The sequence below is a fragment of the Stenella coeruleoalba genome (genome assembly GCF_951394435.1).
Source record: "Stenella coeruleoalba genome assembly, chromosome: 1".
Taxonomy (NCBI): Eukaryota; Metazoa; Chordata; class Mammalia; order Artiodactyla; family Delphinidae; genus Stenella; species Stenella coeruleoalba.
The window spans coordinates 78,692,053-78,714,703 of NC_137169.1; the positions used below are offsets into that span (position 1 = coordinate 78,692,053).

At 41.3% G+C, this 22,651-nt stretch overlaps 1 protein-coding gene across 5 annotated transcripts in view; it reads left to right on the plus strand.

Annotated features, from left to right (window-relative positions):
- LRRC8D (leucine rich repeat containing 8 VRAC subunit D) overlaps positions 1-21,875 on the plus strand; it is a 114,182-nt gene extending 92,307 nt beyond the window's left edge. For all 5 annotated transcript variants that reach the window (XM_079904257.1, XM_079904258.1, XM_079904260.1 and 2 more), the window contains one exon: positions 18,292-21,875. In XM_079904257.1, the coding sequence (XP_079760383.1) occupies positions 18,294-20,861 (2,568 nt within the window). In that variant the 5' untranslated portion in view covers positions 18,292-18,293 and the 3' untranslated portion in view covers positions 20,862-21,875. The remainder of the gene's footprint in view (positions 1-18,291) is intronic.
- The last annotated feature ends 776 nt before the right edge of the window (positions 21,876-22,651 follow it).

Below are 22,651 nucleotides of genomic sequence, written 5' to 3' on the forward strand. Positions count from 1 at the left end.
TTGCCCAAGAGTAGCCGACCTGAAATGTGAACGGCTTTCGTGACTCCTCGTCTAGTACTTACCACTCATGTGCTGCCAGAAATGTTTTCAGATGATTTGGATGCTCACTTACGGAGCTAGGACACAGTTTTCCTATTGTGTTTCTCTAGACTAGCTCATTTTTAAAACAACAATGATAGTGTTGATGAGGACGCTTCCACTGCCGCCTTTATCTCCATGTATCATTTTGAGGATGAAACGAAACCATAATATTTGTGAAAGCTTTCGAACTGGTAGAACCCCTCCTGCAAGGATGTACATCACTGTTCCTCTAGTCTGTTATTGTGTGATTTACAAAGTATTTTCACACTCATAGTCTCCTTTACTGTTCATCCCACCCCTGTGAAGTGGGTGGAGTCTCATTGCCATTTCACACGTGAGAGAATGAGGCTGAGAGAAACTAAGTCCTTTCAGCTACAATCACAAGTGGCTGGAGGAAGCCCGAACCCAGCCACTATGTTACTCTTTCCAACATAGCCCCTGGCCCAAGGCTCAGAGCCACTCAGAGTGTGGTGGTGTCCCCCCAAAGCCTCCGGGAGTGAGCCTAGGAGAGATGAGAGCTAGGCTCTTCTAGGATCAGGGTAGTTATCTATGTGTGTTTACGTTCCAGTCACATTTTTTGTCTTCTCAAAATGTAGGGCCTGGGCACAGAAAGCTTTGTAAGATACAGTGAGCAAGGCGATTTTGAAGTGGCCAGCCAGCCCTGGAGCAAGCAGCCGCAGCATGGGGGCCGTGTGGGTCCAGCAGAAGGAGGCTAACCCCGCCATTGCTTTAGTCTCAAGGGGGAGTTCCTTACTACCACTCTCAGGAAATGAAGGATGATAAATCCAGCTGCTGCTTCCTGTTTCTATAATTCTGAGATTTATTGTTTTTAACGGGTAGAATGCTTTGTTTTTAAACCAGTGGAAAATACCCTCAACCTGTTCCTTGTTAGTATTTCCTTAAAAACTAGATGTACTCACTTGGGCTTTAAAGGGTGTGTGTGTGTGTGTAAGGGTGTGTGTGTGTGTGTGTGTGTGTGTGTGTGTGTGTGTGTGTGTGTGTGTGTCTGAAATTCCCATGATGCTGCCTGAGCTGGCTCACTGTCTGTTTTTCAACAACAGAAAGAAAACCAATTAACGCAGATTTTACTGGGCAGGAACTTCTGTGTGAGATTGGTGACAGTCATTTAGAGGAGGCCTGTAATTTATATCAGTGGTATTACTATCATGCTTGTGCAATTCAGGTCTGGTTTTTCTTCTGCTTGTTGTTATATTATTAGTGAATAAAGACCTGAGTCATTTAAGAAACACACTACCTCCTCGCGTGCCATAGCTCATGGAAAGTCGCCATTAGGTATAGATTACCAGGCTGAAACTTGGTGGATTTGATTGTGTAACCAATGACTCCATAACTAAAAGTAATAGGTAGAAATATTTTCTCTAATGTCAATTTTTTTATTGCCTAATTTAAGAGAAAGAGAATGTGTATAGGAGTGCCAGTGGGGCATCATTTCAGAAGCACTAAAGGAAATTTATTCAGCAAAGTAGAATTTTAAGAATGTAGGAAATATAGCCAGTCCCCTTACTGAGTAAGAATATTACCTCTAATTTAAGCCCTTGGCCCCTCCTTTAATAGTCCTGAAATCATAGCTATGGCAGTACTCTGTTCACAATGGGTAATTAGTACATGTTGCATTTAGGAACTGGCTGGCCAAATGACTTCTTTACACTTTTATAATTACAGTTACAGTTTATGTTAAATGAATTCAGAATAAAAAGGAAATCTTCATGACTTAAAGACAAGCTTATACTGGATATTTGGTCTGACTTTGTTAACATCTGAAGATAAGTAAAATTGTGAGACTCTAACACTTATTAGAGGCCCGTTCTAGTATACTTGGTGCTATGGAAATCTCCAGTTCTAATCTCAGCTATGCCGTTTCCTTGTTGCAATGGTTTTTTTGGCCAAAAAAACGAAGTTGACACTATTTCTTTGTCTCTCAGTAGTTTGTAAGGATCAGATTAGTTGGAATCCATGCAAGTGCTTTTAAAAACTGAGGTGATAATAAAGACATTAGGTGATACTCTTATTAAATGGCACTCGGGCTGTAAATTGTAATTTCACGTTTCAGACTTTGCTCCTTGTGTCGTGAGGCAACCTTTGAACACCACGGTTTTGTCTCCTTCGCTTAAGAGTTCCTTCTAATAACTTGTGAATTGGTGGGGGTGGGATTTAATTTAATTTGAGCTAATCTCGAATTTCAAATAAGCTGAAGGGGGCAGTTATGGGCTTGGTAGGGGCAGTCAGATCTGGGTTTGAATCCTGGTCGACAGTATTTTAGCTACATGTTCTTGGTCAAACTCAAACTTTCTAAACCTCAGTTTTTCTCTCAGTAAAACTAGAACAGTAATACTACTTCTCAGGGAGGATGTGACAATTTAATGAGCTTGAGTGTGTGAGTGTTTGGTCACTCAGTAGGGATGGTGTTCTTGTCTCCTCCTGTATGTTTGCAGAAGTCTCAGTGTTGCCTGGTGAGATGCAGCCTGAGGTTGCCACCCAAAGATGGTCTCCCCACCTCGTCTTTTCCCCCCGCATACTGCGGCCAGGGAAAGGAGGAGAAAATGAAGCTGCTTTAGGTCACTGACACTCTCCTTAGGGAATAGTAAATATTTCTTTTCCCACCTTCTTCCTTTCAGTGTAATCTGACTTGAGTTCTTTCAATGCTTGACCTTCAAAGGGAGTTTCAGTGGGTGAGAAAGCCTGACACTGTTTGGAATCCTTGAACGTATACAGAGCTACTCAGTCATATGTCCATGGGCTGTGTTTTCTTTTCAAAGTTATATGAGTTTTGGAATTATTTTTGTAAGGCCCTTTTTTTTTTTTCCTTTAGACTTTTTCTGAAAAGGACCTTTTAAAGTTTTACGACCGGCTAAATAATATGGTGGTTAGCAAGGTTAATGTTTACCAGCTCGCTGAAGGGAAAAGCAAACAATATATATCCAAACTCTGTTTAAGAATTTCCATAGAATTACAAATCCTTTAATCTTGATACCTTTATGTAGTCATAACAGCATACCTACTTGGGTGAGAGCTCCCAGTAGAAATGTGTTTACCGTGTATGGTTTAACTTTATGCTCGAAATGAGAAACAGACATATGAAAACATCTCTGTACTTTCTCACTCTGTTATTTTTAACTTCTAACTCCTTGCTCCTTTTCATCCTAAAAAATAGACCCTTCCATCAAACCTGCCTCCTCTTCTAGCTGTTTTCCCAGCCTTTTGTTTTTCTCCCCAGCCAAGAGAAGCGAACGTTCCCTTTCCCACTTACTGCTTGCCCACGGTGGGCCTGACTTCTTCCCGGAGAGAGCTTGGGCCAAATTCTCAGGGGACTCTCAGCTGCCAGACCCAGCAGCCACTTTCTTTACTCCTTAACTTCCTTGACTAGCTTGTGATAAGTGCTACTGCCTTCCAGTCTCTTCTTGAAGTGTTTGCCTCCTTTGGCTTCCAGGACAGAGTTCTCTTCTTCCTTCTCTGACCCTTTCTTCTCCCTCTCCTTTGCTGAATCCTTTTCTTCTACCCGTGTCCTAAATGTTAGTCATCTCCAGGGTTCTTTGACCTTTTTCTCTATGTGGACTCTCCTAGGGTGGTCTCACTCTTCATATACTGATTAGTCGTAAAATGTAATTCCATCCCAGGTCCTTCTCAGTAGTCCTGAGATGCAGGTCTGCTGACTACTAGACATCTCTACTTAAACTTATTATACCAATTCTAGTTCTTGACGGTGAAAAATTGCGTTTACCTGGAAATCATCTTGACTAGTAAAACTTCTCATTTCCCTTCCTCCAGTCTTTCCTCCCTCTGGTCCCCCTTGCATACTCTGGATAGAATTCTTTCTGAACTGGAATGCTGATCTCATTACTCGCTTTGTTCAGACCCTTCAGAGGTTCCTTATTGTCTCTTTCTAATTTAGATCGGAGAGGGTTGCACATTCCCTGAGCCCTACTCCTGCAGAATCCCCCACCCTTTTGTGTTCTGGGAAACCACAAAGGAGTACTCACAGTGAGTCTATCCAGACCTTTCTATTTCTAGATGCTTTTGTTTAAGAGGCATTTTTTAGTAATTTGAAATGTATTAATTGTGGCACCTGCTAAATCGCTCTGTCGGAGACCTCTAGTAGAATGGCTTAAATAAGACAGATATTTCCTTCTCATGTAACAGCCCAGGTGTGAGCAGTCAAGGGCTGGCAGGACAGCTCTGCCATGAGCACATGGTCCCTGAGCTTGTGCCTGCTTCCCTGTTTTCTAGCCAGCAGGAAAAGGGGAAAAGGAAGGCCAAGTCCAGTAGCCTTGTCTATGTGGAGGTTACCAGGGAGTGAACAGTCACTTCTTCTCACAGCCTGTTTGTCCAGCTTCGTCACGTGGCCATCGCTGGTTGCAAATGAGGCTCCGAAACGTTATCTCTAGTTGGCCGCAGTGCACCCAGCTAAACGGAGTGTCTGTTACCAAAAAGTAGAAAGGGAGAATGGTTTCTGGAAGATACTTAGTTGTCTTTATCACAGAAAGCAAGAACTATGTTGATTAAAAAGTCAAACTGGCAGAAAGTGAGTGATCTTTTTGAAAAACTCATCTGGACCTACTCTGGAAGGTTTCGGCCGTCGCAATATGTAAGTTATAGGATTCATTCAACACCTTCTACTGTATTTCCTTCCCCTTCCAAAAAAAAAATATATGTTATTCAGGGTTAAGAATATATGAACAAAAAGGGCAGTTTGTAGCTCTCATCCTCAACTAATGCCTCTGCGGTAAAAATTGGTGGCACCCGAAACATGAGCATATATACAGAGTAATGCTCATAGCGTGGAATTTCCCTCTACACTCGCCATTTATATTTTCACATTTAGTACAACTTTGGGTAGCATTTTGCCACCATCTTCAGAGCATTTTCTGAAAGGTAATGTTGACAGATTCTTTCTCAGTGGTGTTAGCATTCATCCTGCCACCGTGTATTCTTCACTCTCAGATGTGTAAGTAAACGTCACCTGTCAATGTGTTGCATATTGGATCAGTTTCTCAGCTGGTGTGGCTTGGCACACACGTAGCAGCATAAGTACCTGTTTGCTGAAATACAGATCCTCTCAGCCCCCAGTGCAGAGCACTCCACCTGGGAGCAGCTTCAGCGTTTTCCCACTTTGTACAGTACAAATATTATCATTTTCTACAATATCCTATTGGGGAAAAGTGTAAGAAATGCTGTTTAGGTGGTTTGTGTCTATTTCTTTTCCTTTTTTTTTCAATTCTACATTTCTTACTAGAAAGTAGTTGTAATATGTAACATGCTACCGTGATAAAAGGTCAGTCTCCATTCGTAAAGTAGTATAGACTATCATGAGACATCAACTACTTTGAATTGACTATAGTGTGAAATAGCAAAGTTAGGATGTATCTACAGATTATTTGTCTAAAAAAGATCTAGACTTGTTTATACATGCCTTACATAAGGGCATCAGATATTTCCAGCCCATGTGGCCCATACTTAGGGTGACAACAACTCCTGGTTTTCCTGGGAGAGTCCCAGTTATACCATAGCCTGGCATCTCACCTTGTTTAGCATTTGTCACTATCAAGAGTTTTCCAGTTCAGAAGGTGAATTATATGTCTACTTATGTTGCATATACCTGGTCTCAGCTATCACAGTTTTCTTGACAGTCAGATACTTACTTTGATGTCATTTTTAGGGCTGTTTACCCTAAATAATTCTGGGCAGAATGGTGTAGTGGTTCATGCTTCATCTTTTCAAGAATACCTGAGGTAGGCATGGGCAGATCTTTAAGCTCTGGGAGCACAAGGACTGTATCTATCTTGTTACATTATGTATATTCTCAGCAACTATCACATCACCTAAAGCAAATATTTGTTGAAACTGTAAATGGTATGAACTTGACGGCTTCATGACAACAAAGGTTTTCTGAAGTCTCTGATGGGCAAGATAAGTTATCTTCAACTGCAAATCCCTAATACCTAACACAATGTATAGTGTTTGAGAATGAATCGATGAACGATTGAACAGCCACTCTCCGTCTTAACATTGGCAGCCTCTACCTAGTGAGACTGGTCCATCAAGACAGGAGGCAGTATGATTATGTTCTCATGTGTTGCATGTAAAGTTTACACAAATGAGCCAGTTGTTTCTTGGTTATAATGATTTGTTTTTACTGTTTTGGCTCTCATGAGAAAGAAAGGAAGATGAGATTTAATTGCTCCAAAAATGATCATACCTCAGAAGGATAAATTCTGTCACTTAGACGATTTAGACCTTAGTTTACATCCAATATCTGATACTTTAGTCTGGAATTCCCAGTGAGTGTTCTAGGAATGAGTACCAGATGGCTGAAATATTAGTTCATTCATCAGCTGAAAGCCTCGGGCCTGACTGTGTTCACCCCCTTAAGTTTACCCAAAGGCGTGTAAAAATGTCCTCTTCTCTGTGGGCCACGACATGAACTGGGCTGGGAAGCACCATTAATGATCTCTACAATTAGAATAGTAGGTACTTAAATAAATACATTGGCACCATTGGCACTCAAGCATGTTAACGCATTTTTTCAAAAATGTCACCTTGGGCCGTTTTCTCAGAGTTAAATAGATGCAGTGCTTTAGCAGAAAGTAAATATCCCGAAATCTCCAGAGTCAAAGATCTTCATGTAATCTTCAAAGAAGCAACTCATCTGAGATAACTTACAGCATACTAAGTTAGAAATTATGTACCTTCCCAATTCAAAAGGTTTAGGGATTTTTTACAAACTGTAGACTGCTCAATTGTGGTTCCATTTTATAGCTTCACTAATTCTTTATAAATGGGGCAAATGTTATAAATTATAACATCATGACTGTGGCTCTCTGTTACAGCTCCGTTAGTTTGTTATAATTTGGGGAAAAGGAGAAGAGCATGAATTCCATGCACATGTTAGCTAGTGAAAGTCTTCCAGTTAAACGTCCTATCAGACCTGCTTTTCTAAAGATCATTTGTAATTTTCACAAGAGTTACACATATAGGTGCTAAGTCCTTAGAAACAAGATTAAGCAAATTGAATATGAATAAACACTCCTTTGAAATAGAACAAAAGTGATATTCCACCAAGTTTGCCAATTTATCATGACTAATTCTAAAATAAGGCCTTGTTTGCATTCCTCTAAAAGGCTAACCCTTTGGGGTCATTTTTAGTCAACTCTAAGATGGTTTCTAATGTTGATAATGAATTACACTATAATAGAGATTATGTTATCAAAGGTCATTCATGATTTTTAAGAGTTTTGATTGTCCTTTATCTCTGCGGTATTTGATTTACACCTTTATTCTCTTGAAGTCAGCTCCTCCTTCTCTTAGTTTTCTTGATTTTCTTTTCTCTCTTTTCTTCATTAATTTTTTTTTTCACCCTCAAAGCCTTCATGGTCCTTTTTCCTCCCTGTTGCCACCACATTTCAATCCTGGGTTTTCCTCAAGGTCTCCCACCTTCCCCAATTTTTTGGACATCTAGGGCCAATTTTGGAGAGTATTTAGTGTGGGAGCATCCTACTATGTGCTTAACGTTATACTGGGTGATTTGGTATCTGGTCACAGTGGTATTTTATCCCCATTTCACTGATAAGGAAAACAAAGGCCCAAGTTTACACAGCAAGTGATGTGAGACATTATTTGTGTTCCTGTTTTACAGTTGAATTGGTAAGAGGTGGAGATGGGATGAAATCTCAGGCAGGCTATCTCCTTAAGCCACGTTCTTATCCATTATGCTACCAACTTGTTAAGAATTGAATTCCATTTTAAATTATTAGCTCAGAAAAAGACTCTAGATTATCTGCGCATAAATGACACCATTTCTTGATTATCTTTGTACACGTTTAAAATATTTGGTTTTGTTCTCATACTATTACCCCTTATACCTTTGCTCCACCTTCATTGCTACCCTACTGTTTGGCTATTGTTTACTTATAAAATGTAAACTCATCTTAATATTGACCTAAAGAAAGCACAGTGAAGAATGAAACTATGCTGCCTTCCCGTCTCCCTTAAAAGGTATAAGAAAGGGTTTTTATTTATTTTTTTTTTTTTACTGTTCTGTATCGTTTATCCCGGAAACCAGATTTTATTAGCATGAATAATCACAGGCTTTGAGCACAGGTAGGATTCTTACGGTGTTACATGCTGGCTCCCTTTTGATTATGTTGCACATAATGTTCAGTGAAATACATTGTATGTATGTGTTCTCCAAATATAGATGAATGCAGACTACTTGGGGTTTTAAAATTGTGCTTCACCCCAGAAGTATTACAAAAAGATAGCTGTCAATCATCTGTATGTTGATAACACTAAAGTAATGTTTTTCAAACTATCTAAGCTTATAGATTTCATGGCCAAGTATGTGAGGGCTTATATTTCTTTTCATTTATTATATATAACCTACCTGCTTTTTAAAAGGACTTGAAGAAAAAGAAAAGAATAAAGGATTCTGGAAGATGTATGAGGGGAAAAAAAGGATTTGAAGGGCTTATGAAAAAAGATTCAGTTACAATAAAACCATGTAAATGGATGTAAAAGAAGAAGGGTATGGAACAGTAAGTAGAGAATTAAAAGACATCTGGGAGTCAACCTTGACACCTTTCTCTCCTTCATCCTCCCCATCCATTGAGTCCTGCTGTTATTTCTTTGGCCTGTTAGCTCACAAATCCACCCATTTTACTCACTTAGTTCTCCATCAGTCACAGCCTAGTCTTTCCCTCCGTCCTTTGCCCAGAGCAGTGCAGTAGCTGCCTTCTTCATCTCACATCTTCCCTCACTGACCTGTACACTAGGCCTGCAGTAATCTTTTCAGAGACACAAATCTGACTTAACCCACCTCCCCCCTCCACTAAAAACACATCAGTGGCTTCCCACTGCCCTTAGGTTGATGCCATCAGAAACGTTCACACGGCCTCATCTCCTACCACCCATTCCTCTCACTCCCCAAGCTCCAGGTCACTGACCTTCTTTTAGTTCCTCAGTATTTTCTGCTCTCCCTCTCTCTCCACACGGCCTTTGGACGTTCTGGTCCAGCCCATTGTGCACTCTTTCTTCACCCCTCATGTCAGTCCTGATTTCCTCCTCAGTCTTACTGACTGGCGGAAAGTCCCGTGTTATCCGCCTTCATAATCCCAGGCAAGCAGGGAAGGTCTGGCTTTTCTGGAATCTGAAATTGGGGGAAGAGCCCTCTTTAAGAAAAAGAACACCAAGTTAGAGACATAAAAGTAGGTGCAGGGCCTTGAAAGGGGCCTGTGGAAGGAAGCTTGAGTTTTCACTGCACAGCAAATCTGCCTCTGCCTGTTCTTCTTCTTGGTAGCTCTTCTCAGTTGACCATTTTCTATATCCAGTTACAGAAACATTTCTCTCTGTGAGAAAGGAAATAGGCCTGAATTTGCTCACCAAGTTTTCTCCAGGAATGTGCATCATGTTAATACTTGAGTATACAGTGTATATTTCATGGATGAAGGGATGAGTAAGTGAATAATTAAATGATGACTCAGGGGCTTCCCTGGTGGTGCAGTGGTTGAGAGTCTGCCTGCCGATGCAGGGGACACGGGTTCGTGCCCCGGTCCGGGAAGATCCCACATGCCGCGGAGCGGCTGCGCCCGTGAGCCATGGCCGCTGAGCCTGCGCGTCCAGAGCCTGGGCTCCGCAACGGGAGAGGCCACAGCAGTGAGAGGCCCGCGTACCGCAAAAAAAAAAAAAAAAAAAAATGAAGACTCAGGCTAAGAGTTAATGTTTATAATACATATATAAAATTTAGCCAAATTTCTTGAAAGCCAAAGCTAAGTGGAGAACATCTGGATTCCATGGCTCTTTATATCAGTAATCATGAAAGACAAACTTCGTTTCACAACTAGTAGTAAAGGTGTATTTGTATAGGGTTCTTTCTATAAAACAGCTTATTGAACACAGTGGATAATAACAGTGGCTAATCTTATTAAGCACTTACCGTTCTGGGCACTCGCTCAACACTTTGACACGGTTTTCTGATTTAAGTGTTTATCAACTCTAGTAAACTGTGTGTGTATGTGCACAGTTAGATGCAATCAGAACTTCCGCATCCATTGCCCAGGGGGAAGGGCAGCAAACTCCCCGGCGGACAAGGAGAAGGAAGGCATGAGGCTCTGGCAGCTTCATTATCTCATATAATGAAGAGTTTGCCTCTCTGGCGCTCCTTCCTCTCTGGCCTTTTACATCACCTGGCTGTGTGTTTAATTGGTGCTCATTTGCCTCTGCCCTAGAGTTCACACTGGCTTGTCACCTGCTGTCCATCAGGAATCAGCTCTCAGTCTTCTGTCCTGGTCAAGGTTTTGAAGGTTTTAAAGACAAATTTACCTTTGTCTTTTTGTTTTCCTGTAAAATGTTTAATTATGAGCCAAACTGCCTGCAGATAGTCTATCAGAATGAGTTACCTTCAGAATAACCTGTTCCAAAGGATTGTGTACTACTGTCCATCTGGACAGTGAAGAACGCCTGTCAGAACTGGTCATTTTGACTTTGGCATAATTAATAGTGACCTTATGTGTCACTGTAATTAATAGTGGCAGCATTTGGCTCCCAGGTTCAGTGTTTTCTGAGCCCTCTCCTAGAATGCTGTTACAGGGCTGCATGATTCATTCAGTTACAGACCTTTATTAAGTGCCTGTCCTCTGCCATGCCCCGGGGACATGCAGATGGAAGAAACTCTCCTCCCTTTAGGTTAGGGATTCAAACCCAGGTGGAGGGAGAAAGGGAACTAGCCAGACTGATGGAGCTCCCAGTTCAGAAGGGTCATGAGCAACCATTGTCTAACTCTGCATACGTTTTTAGTACTGATGGCTAAGATCCCTAATAAACTGCGAAGTAGCTTTTTTTAACTAAATAAGCTGCCTATCCAAGGTACACTGTATCAATGTCTGAGTATCTTTTCCTAACTTCAAGAAGTGTTTTGAGAGTTAGTAAGTAGAGCACCGGGTCAAGGTACTCGCATGCTTTCTAGCAGTCTTTACCAAGCCAGGAATAAAACCCGCTGGGCTCCCAGCTGTCCATATCCAGAGCAGATATCCATGGGTTTGTCATCAGAGGGGCATTCTGTCCCAAAGACAGCTGGAAGAGAATGTTGCAGACTTCCCAGGACCATGGAAAGCTGCTAGGGTTTCAGGGAGCTCCATCCTAGTTCACTTCCCTTAGCCCAGTTTCAGGCATGTGCCGGACATACTCTAGAGAAGCAAGATTGAAGGTGAGTGACCTTAAAAGGAAAATGGTCATTTTGGGTCTAAGTTTCTATCTTACAGATGGAAAGAAGCAGCCGAAATGCAAATAAAGCTCCCCTTAGAAATCCCACTGGCTGCCTAGTAAACTGGGTGAAATTATGATTGTAAAGGTTTGACCAGACACTTAGTTCTGATCTTGGGATGGCTTTCTCTGGATCCCTTATTAAGATCCGTTAGCTGCTGGCTCTCTTTTTAGGGGCTAGTCAACCATTTGCCCATTATCTCTTTTCTCTGTTTGTATTTACTCCAGGCTGCTTTCTCAGTCAGGACAGCTACTTTATTATTATTATTCCCCTTTTTATCTCTAGGATCTGTATCCAGCACACAGAGTATACTCCATAAATATTTGTTGAATAAAATGAAGTTTCTAGTAGAGGGTATATTACGAGAGTCCTGTAGGTCCTGAAGCATCTCTGAAATTCTGTTGGCCAGAGTTTGTGGTTAAGGGGAACGCTAGTGATAACTTGTAGAAGAGACTCTGATGTTGTGTGGAACAAAATGTGGAAGCCATTGATTTAGAGGCTTTTCCGTATTGTTCCTTGAATAATATCTCATTTCTAGCTCTCAAACATGGGACTTGACTTTTAAAATTAAAAGCTACAAGAAAAAGCAAAAAAGTTCACAACGGTGTGTTAACTCATTTGTTATATTTCCTAAGATATTTTGCCTTAGGTCTACTAAAGTGTATTTAGAGTTACATTTCTCAGCTTTGAGCTTTGAAGTAAATTTTCTCTGTGAATAGCAGTACTCTAGAGAAAAACCTCCAACAGGTACTAAAGTCTACTTTGTGTAAAGTTCTTTTTATAGTTAACAAGTTCTGAAATTTTTATAGTCCTCTACTTTCAGGCGTTAAATGGGTGGGTTTTGCCCAGTGTGGAATCTGATTTTGATAGGGTTTATATAAGAAGTTTCCTGAAAACTCTGGAATTTTTTTCTTTAAATATTTTTTTCAGTTATTTTTGAGGTATCTAAACCAAAGTAGTGTTAGAAGAAAACTACTTTTAAAAGTATAATTTCTTATCATAATCTTTAAGAGGGAGTAACACTAATTGTTTTATTTGTATACAGAATTATATCAACTATAGAGTATCTTGTATAATTGTAATCCATAACTGTTAACACTTATCTAATGCCTGTAATACAGAGCTCTGTTGGAAAAAAACTGAATCATTCCTTCTCATTCTATATGTGAAGCATTTATTTTCTTTAACCATATGAATTTTAGGTACCTGAATTGGGTATGGTGTGTGTGTATCCATGCACTAGCGTATGTTGGGTGTTGAGGAAGGGTTATTCGTAGTGAGTGTGTAGCTTATTACCTCTTTATGAACTTTAGTTTGTTTTCCTTTTACTTATTTCTGTGTAAGATTTGAGAACTTGATCCTCACCAGTCTCTTGGGTGTTCTCCCATTTTCCCAGTTTGACCAAGAAGGCTGATTGTTTTTTCACAGAACACTGTAAAAAGAAAATGAAAGTTGGTATTTGATTGGGTAGGGAACTCATACCTAGGTGGGAAGTGTATGTATTAGATTGATTAATCAAGCTATTTGCTGCTTCTTACATTAAACTCTTTTCATTAAATGACATTTCAAAGCCTATTGACTTTCTTCCTTTTAATAGGGGCATGAAGACCTAGTGCAGATGGGACAAGTTTTTTAAGTTTTAGTAGGTGATCATATTTTTCTGTTTTAATGCTAGACTTTTTCTGTGTGCTAATAATAATCTCATTAATGTAAGTTTTCCAGCAAACACTACCACGTTTATACTGCTAATAAACAGGAAAGAAAGGGCAAGATTTGAATCCTGGTCTCTTTGGCATCAAAGTTGTGCTCTTTCTAGTATAATATGCCACCTCCTAATATAAGAAATTTTAATTGAAATGTTTTTGAATAAATGAAATTGAATGCAAAGTTTTATTGTCAATCGTTTATTACAGAATGAGTTCTGTGAACATAGTGCTACATGCTAGTTCAAAATTCAAGAAATTGGCCCAGTCATTTTCAGTTAAAGACTGATTAAGATGGGCTTGCTTTCACCTTAATAATTCTTTTTCTGCATTCAGATTTAGCGAACATCTTTGGGGGCTTAACTTTGTGTCAGACCCTGAACTGGTGTTTCCAATACATGACCCACATGACCCTGAGAGGTGTTGATATCAAGATTTTATAGGTGAGGCATGGATGCTTAGAGAGGATAAGTAAAATGCTAAAGACTTTTCTCCAGAGCCAGTTCAATTCAATCATAATAACATAGCAGCCATCTAAAAATATGTTTGAACTTAGAATGTACATAGTCTAGCATGAGTATCTACAATTAGGCTATAATCCTATCTACTTTCACTTTCCTATTTCAGTTGAGAGTCAGTTTAGGCAATAAAATTAACAAAGATTGAGGTCTAGCTTCTAAATTTTAATAGTTTTACCGGGATATAGTTCATATACCATACAATTCACCCATTTAAGGTGTACAGTTCAGTGTTTTATAGTATATTCACAGGTTGTCAGGTTCAGGGTTGTTCTGAACCGATTGGTTATTGGTTTATTCCATTATTAATGACAGTAAGATAAGAAACAGAATCACATATCATAAAATAATATAGCTCCATTCTTTTATTTTCTGATTCATCTTTGTCCAACCAAAGTCCAATAACATTCCCCTTTCAGTTCAAGTACAAAAAGCTTCCTCGGCTTCCATGAGAAATGTTTGCTTACAGGAATATTAAGCTGATTTTCATATGTGCCATGGAGAAGTCTTGGAATGTGAAATCCACTTCCTTATAATGTAATTCTTTAAGTTCTTTGCAACAGACATATAAAGGAGAGCCCAGAGCATGTACGCAATTAGTACTTATTAATGTGCCTTCCTTGGGTTAAAAAAAAAAATCCCCTAATAACCATTTATAGCCATTCTGAGTCCTGATTCACTAAGGAGATCAAGCCTCAAGATAACTAGGTACGATCTCCTCTCTCATTGACTTGACTTTTAGATTAGAAAGTCACCTGAGGATCATAATAGACTTAATACACTATATTATATGAATATGTATTTAACGTCCTTTGTACACACACACATACACAATGTACGAAAAGCAACTTTTATTTTCAAAGTGCCACTGCATCTTTAATTCAGTTAGTGGTTGAAGCACTCCCAGTTCTGCACCCAGTTTTTGATAGGTGAAATAGGAGAACGGACACATTAACTGAAGTCCTATGTTCGAGATAAGAGCTAGTCGGTGGCTGACATTGCAGGAAAGTACTGGTTTCCTGCCTTATGGCCCAGGCACTTCCTTATAACTGCATTTAAACCATCTGTGCCTTCGTTTCCATCTCTTGGCTTACCCATTAAATGTGATACCTATTGAGGGGCATACTAGACTAATAATAGAATGACATTAGAGTTATTTGTAGTTTCTATAACATAATTTCTCCCATGTGTCTATGTCATTGACTTGCTACTTCTTCTGCCAAAATTATATTCCCACCACCCCATGGCAGTCCCCATCCTTCCAGTCTCATCTGAAAAACCAGATCTTTGTGAAATCCTCCCACTAACCAAAGGCAAATGTGAGTTTTCCCTGTCCTGTGCCTCTCCTATACCTTGCATTAACCAGGTCAGCAATTTTCTTACCACGTCATAATAGCACACTTATTGCTTGTCATCCCCCATTAGACTGGGAGCTCCTTGACGGGCCATTTCTATCTTCTCCTCCATGGTGCCTGACTTGTGGTTTTCTTGAATTCTGAGTCAGTGTCATAAAAGGTTGTTTTAGGGAAGGTGATGATTACATAATTTCACTCCTCTGTCTCTTCAAAGCCAAGGACAACAGTGAGAAGGTCTTTCCTTCAACGGCCAAGCCTTAGCCAACAGCTCAGTCATTGGATGACAGCGTGATAGAGAAGGAGGTTTGAAGATGAAAGATTCTGTTAGCTCTGTCACTTAATTGGCTCAGGAAGGTCATTTAAGATTTTTGTGCCTCAGGTTTCCTCATATCCTTGGGCAATAGTAATAATGCCTAGTTCACTGGGTTATTGTGAGAATCAATTGAGATATTTTATGGAAAAGTAGCTTGCAAACTGTAAAGCACTGCAAACATGAGAAGTAAAGAAATGATAGAATTTGGTAGAAAGAACAGGTGGTTTGGGCTTAAATGAGGTTTTAAATCCAGACTCCACCGCTAATTATTTGACTTCCACAACTTAACTCCTATGAGCCTATTTCTTTACTTGTCAATGGGAGGTAATAACACTTTGGCAACTTAGAGTAATGTTGTGAAGGTTAGATGGAATTCAGGCAGTGTTCCACTTGTGTTCTGTCTGTATACGTTCAACTATTACCAGCCAGAGCTTTTGTACATCGTATATTCATACCCCTGCACCCTCTTTTCTGTGGCAGATTGTACCCCAGGGAGAGTAGGCCCTTCTCTCAAGCTGGCAAGATGGACAGCAAGGGGAGGCTGCCGGAGAAGGTTACGGGTTCGCCTGGCCTTTGACCCCAGCCAGCCTGGGTGTGCCTTGGGACAGGGGTGAGGCAAAGCCTCAGTCTCGTGTCCCAGCACATTCCTAGGGCAGCTGTTTCTGCTACAGCTTCTTTTACCATTTCTTTTTGAAACTCCATATTGAAGTTGAAGCATGCATACAAAAAAGGCACATAGCCTTAAGTGTACAGATCACGTTTTATGAACTGAATATTCCCTTGTAACCAGACCATTCCTTCTTGTTGCTGCCTGATGTTCCACTTTGTAAATATACCACATTTCATTTTCCCGTTCTAGCGCTAATGGGCATTTGGATAGCTTCCATTTTAGGGCTGTTGCAAAGAATGCTGCTGGGAATGTTCTTGTTCATGTCTTTTGATGAGTATGTGTATTTCTCATGGGTATATAGTTAGCAGTGGGATTGCTGGGCAATAGAGTTTGCATATATTCAGTTTTGGTAGATATTAAAGCAAAAACTTGCCAACACAGTTCTATGAATTCACACTTGCAGCTGCAGTGTTTAGGTGTTCTAATTGCTCCACAACCTCACATCCTTGGTATTACCTGTCTTGTCTTTTTTTTTTTTTTTTTTTTTTTTTGCGGTACGCGGGCCTCTCACTGTTGTGGCTTCTCTCGTTGGGGAGCACAGACTCCGGACACGCAGGCTCAGCGGCCATGGCTCATGGGCCCAGCCGCTCCACGGCATGTGGGATCTTCCCGGACCGGGGCACGAACCCGTGTCCCCCGCATCGGCAGGCGGACTCTCAACCACTGCGCCACCCGGGAAGCCCTACCTATCTTTTTAATTTTAGGAGTTCTGGTGGATATTATAAGATTGTGTAGCATTTTGGAAATAGAACCATTCCCTCAGCCCCCAAACCTCAACTTTAATACATTCATTTTCAGGAATGTGCTGTGTACAAAAGCAGGGGATTGTATCAGATGCAAAGCTCCTGATATGGTGCTTGGTATATGGAGGGAAGATGACAAATGATAGCTGCTATCATTATCATCATCACCACTCAATGCCTTCTCTGTTCCTAAGGGGAGAGAATAGGGCACGGTAGATACAAAGGTGAATAAGACATAGTCTCTACCCAGGAGGAGCTCAAGAGCTAGTTGAAGAGACTAACACTGGAAATAGATTATTTTTAGACAGTATGGTAGGAGCTTGAGAAAGAGGTAGTGCTTGAGCTGGGACTTGAAGAATACATCAGAGTTCAACAGAAAGAAGAAAAAGGAAATGGGCTGGAGGAAATGGCAGGGGCCCAAAACCCTTGTTGGGGAGTGGCAGCGTGAACTGCGTGCCGGAAGAGAAAAGCCATCTGAGGCTGGAGTCGTTGCGTGCTGGTGTTGGTTGTTCGGGTGTTACCGCCCTTGAAGGGAGATGCTGGGCCGAGCTGGTGACCATTCAGGGTCAGTGTGACATTACGGTACCCTACTGCTGTGTTCTCTGCCCCCCACCTTTTTTACCTTTTCTTCCTCCTCTAGGAAAGTAATCAGCCTCTTCTTCTCTCTCCTGGAATCAAAACCTGTCCCAAGTACAATGTGCTTGAAAACTACCATTGACACTGTGACAGCTACAGAATGTCCCTGGTTACAAGAATCCCAGTTTCTTTGCTGTGTGGTCCTTTAACTTTTTATGTTGAGGACTGGCTTCGAGTTTTTATTCTTTTTTTTTTTTTTTTTTTTTTTTTGCGGTACGCGGGCCTCTCGCTGTTGTGGCCTCTCCCATTGCGGAGCACAGGCTCCGGACGCGCAGGCTCAGCGGCCATGGCTCACGGGCGCAGCCGCTCCGCGGCATGTGGGATCTTCCCGGACCGGGGTACGAACCCGTGTCCCCCGCATCGGCAGGCGGACTCTCAACCACTGCACCACCAGGGAAGCCCCCGAGTTTTTATTCTTGCTTGGGTCCAGGTTGCTTGTGGTGGCAATTAAGTTTAATAAAATGCTCTTCTGCCCAATACAATATATAGACCGTGAATAAATGTTCTTGAGGAATTTGGATGTTGATGATGGTGATAAAGGTGATGATCAAGAACCTGTACAGTGTTTCATTGGTTGAGCGTCAGCTGTGTTTCAGGCATTGACTGTATAGCAGTAAGGAAAATGGACATGATCCCTGTCCCCGTGGAACTTACAATCTTATGGGGGATCAGACAAGTGAACAGTTGGTTCTGCCAGTGTGATGAGGGCTGTGATGGATAGAGGTACAGAGTCCTGTGGGAGCACATCAGAGAAGCACCTCACCCAGACTAGGGATCAGGGAGGGCTTCCTGGGAAAGGCAGCAGAAACCTGATAGCCTCATGAAGGAATGAGGAGGAAGTATTCCAGGTAGAGGAAACGATGCATAGGAGGAGCACGACGCAAGGGAGAATGGCTGGTTGGAGAAACTGGAAGAAGAAACTAGAAAAAGAAAGCATTTTCTCATTTAATGTTTTCACTTGCATCTGTGTCATAATGTCTTTTGTTCACCTGTTTTCTAGGAATGTTTACCCTTGCGGAAGTTGCTTCACTTAATGACATTCAACCAACTTACCGAATCCTGAAACCATGGTGGGACGTGTTTATGGATTACCTGGCTGTCGTTATGTTGATGGTAGCCATCTTTGCAGGAACCATGCAACTTACCAAAGATCAGGTGGTCTGCTTGCCAGTATTGCCATCTCCTGTAAATTCAAAGGCACACACACCACCAGGAAGTGCCGACGTTACCACCAACATCCCGAAGATGGAGTCAGCCACAGACCAAGACCAAGATGGGCGGATGACGAATGAGATTTCCTTTGGCGCATCTGCTGTGACACCTGACATACCTCTCAGAGCCACATATCCTCACACAGATTCCACGGTTCCAAATCAGGAGGCAAAGAAAGACCCAACAGGCCGAAAAACAAACTTGGATTTTCAGCAATATGTATTTATTAATCAGATGTGTTACCACCTGGCCCTTCCGTGGTATTCTAAGTACTTTCCGTACCTTGCTCTTATACATACTATTATTCTCATGGTCAGTAGCAACTTTTGGTTCAAATATCCCAAAACATGCTCAAAAGTAGAACATTTCGTTTCAATATTAGGAAAGTGCTTTGAATCTCCTTGGACTACTAAAGCGTTGTCTGAGACAGCATGCGAAGACTCGGAGGAAAACAAGCAGAGAATAACAGGTGCCCAGACTCTACCAAAGCACGTATCTACCAGCAGTGATGAAGGGAGCCCCAGCGCCAGCACCCCAATGATCAGCAAAACTGGCCTCAAATTCTCAGCTGAAAAGCCCGTGATTGAAGTCCCCAGCATGACCATCCTGGACAAAAAGGACGGGGAACAGGCCAAAGCCCTGTTTGAGAAAGTGAGGAAGTTCCGTGCTCACGTGGAAGACAGTGACTTGATCTATAAACTCTACGTGGTCCAAACAGTTATCAAAACAGCCAAGTTCATCTTTATCCTCTGCTACACTGCAAACTTCGTCAATGCGATCAGCTTTGAACACGTCTGCAAGCCCAAAGTCGAGCACCTGACGGGTTACGAGGTGTTTGAGTGCACCCACAACATGGCATACATGCTGAAAAAACTGCTCATCAGTTACATATCCATTATTTGCGTTTATGGTTTTATCTGCCTCTACACTCTCTTCTGGTTATTCAGGATACCTTTGAAGGAATATTCTTTTGAAAAAGTCAGAGAAGAGAGCAGTTTCAGTGACATTCCAGATGTCAAAAATGATTTTGCGTTCCTTCTACACATGGTAGACCAGTATGACCAGCTGTATTCCAAGCGTTTCGGGGTGTTCTTGTCAGAAGTCAGTGAAAATAAACTGAGGGAAATCAGTTTGAACCACGAGTGGACATTTGAAAAACTGAGGCAGCACGTGTCACGCAACGCCCAGGACAAGCAGGAGCTCCATCTGTTTATGCTCTCAGGTGTGCCCGATGCTGTCTTCGACCTCACAGACCTGGATGTGCTAAAACTCGAGCTGATTCCAGAAGCTAAAATTCCTGCTAAGATTTCTCAGATGACTAATCTCCAAGAGCTTCACCTCTGCCACTGCCCTGCAAAAGTGGAACAGACTGCTTTTAGCTTTCTCCGTGATCACTTGAGATGCCTTCACGTGAAGTTCACCGACGTGGCAGAAATTCCCGCCTGGGTGTATCTGCTCAAAAACCTTCGCGAGCTGTACTTGATAGGCAACTTGAACTCTGAAAACAATAAGATGATAGGACTTGAATCTCTCCGAGAGTTGCGGCACCTTAAGATTCTCCACGTGAAGAGCAATCTGACCAAAGTCCCCTCCAACATTACAGATGTGGCTCCACATCTCACCAGGTTAGTCGTTCATAATGACGGCACTAAACTCTTGGTACTGAACAGCCTTAAGAAGATGATGAATGTCGCCGAGCTCGAACTCCAGAACTGTGAGCTAGAGAGAATTCCACATGCTATTTTCAGCCTCTCTAATTTGCAGGAACTAGATTTAAAGTCAAATAACATACGCACAATTGAAGAAATCATCAGTTTCCAGCATTTAAAACGACTGACTTGTTTAAAATTGTGGCATAATAAAATCGTTACCATTCCACCCTCCATCACCCACGTCAAAAACCTGGAGTCACTTTATTTCTCTAACAACAAGCTCGAATCCCTACCTGTGGCAGTGTTTAGTTTACAGAAACTCAGATGCTTAGATGTAAGCTACAACAACATTTCCATGATCCCAATAGAAATAGGATTACTTCAGAACCTGCAGCATTTGCATATCACGGGGAACAAAGTGGACGTTCTACCAAAACAGTTGTTTAAATGCATTAAGTTGAGGACTTTGAATCTGGGGCAGAACTGCATCACTTCCCTCCCAGAGAAGATCGGTCAGCTCTCCCAGCTCACCCAGCTGGAGCTGAAAGGGAACTGCTTGGACCGCCTGCCAGCCCAGCTGGGCCAGTGTCGCCTGCTCAAGAAAAGCGGGCTTGTTGTGGAAGATCACCTTTTTGACACCCTGCCACTCGAAGTCAAAGAAGCATTGAATCAAGACATAAATATTCCCTTTGCAAATGGGATTTAAACTGAGATCAGATGTGCACATCCGTGTGCAGGAACAACTTCCTAGATTGCAAGCGCTCCTGTACCAGTTATTGCAAGATAATGCATTTTAGGAGTAGATACACCTTTAAAAATACAAGAGAGAGGATGCATAGAAGGCTGATAGAAGACATAACTGAATGTTCAACGTTTGTAGTGTGTTAAGTCATTCACTTCCAAATCTTTTTCTTTTTTCTTTTGGGGAAAGGGAAGGAAAAATTATAATCACTAATCTTGGTTTCTTTTTAAATTGTTTGTAACTTGGATGCTGCCGCTACTGAATGTTTACAAATTGCTTGCCTGCTAAAGTTAATGATTAAATTGACATTTTCTTACTATACCACCTTTTTTTGAGGTGTCTTGATTTACTTTGCTTAACTGGTGCCATAGTCCTTTAGCTCAGACCTCTGAAGGCGCATCAGGTCCACTCTTGTAAATTTAGATTCGCTGAAATACTGATTTTTTTTGTTTTAATTTCAAGCACCTCAAATAAGCACTTCTTGTAATATTTAACTGGTGCTACCGCTTCTGAGAATCCCATTTTATAGATTTTACACTCTGAAAGGCCTGGAATGCAGTAAAAGTGTGTAGGTCGTCGAGGGAGTTTTGTTTGTTTGTTTGTTTTCTAAGAATAAATAACAAGAAAAATAAAAGAATGCTCTCCTTACTCATAGCTGTCTTTCGATAGTCTGGAGTTCTGGTTATATGATACATTTTTCTATCACTACTATAGAGCTGCCAATAAATAGAAAATATTATTTTAAAATAAATTTAATTACAGGCAAAATAAAAATGTAATGGCTTGATGACTAACATCCTTCCAGTATATCACCATTTGGAAGATAACACAAGTTCAGAGCAAGTATCATTAAATTACTTGCCCTTTCCACTGTTGTGGGGGAAAAAATAGGATTTGTAGTTCATTGAGTTGGAAAACTGACTACATCTCTATTCATTTTAGTGACAGGCTGTGCTTCCTGTGTTTGTCTGCAGCTAGGAGGGGTCATGTCCGGGGAAATGCTGGCAGAATATACTTTTTGGATGATAGTTTTTCCTTCTTTATCTAACTTACAAAGTGGCTAAACCCATCTCAGAAAATCAGAATATTCCATGCCACCTGTGTGGGTATTGGTTGACAGGTATTTCATAGGCCATTCTACAGGAGTGTTGTTTCAAGAGAAGAGAACTGTCTAGCACTCTGGGTAACAAAGTAGTGTCCTCTCCATATAAGACTGGACTCATTTAGTGAAACAGTGGATAGTCTCTTGTCACGCCTTAGCGTGGCTTGAAGGATTTTGCAGAGAATGTGAAAAGATGGACTCAACATTCTTGCTTTTCCTCCCCAAGATTGATCTCGGGCTCCTGGCCTGTTGGAAGCGGTGGTGATCTTTGCTTGCCATAGAGCTTCTAAATACCTCGAGAAGTAGTATCGCTAATAGGAAAGGCTGCAGCCACTGTGGCTGAGTTAGCAGCTGACCCCAGCCCAGCATCCTGGCCACTCCCTCTCCTCCTAAAAGACTTGAGGTAGAAGACTAGCTTATAAAAGCCCAAGTTTAGAAAATCGGAGGACAGAGGCGGATTTTTGGTGTAAGCACATTCTCTCCCAGGTACACGTCTTCCATTTCTCTCAGCATTCACTGATTTATTCGCTGGTATTGATTATGCACCTACTTTGTGCCTTGCAAGTTCAAGGAACTGGGGATTAACTGTTGGAATAAGTCACAGCCCCTGGCTACATGGAGGTTTATAACAAAGTGTGGGAGATCGTATCAA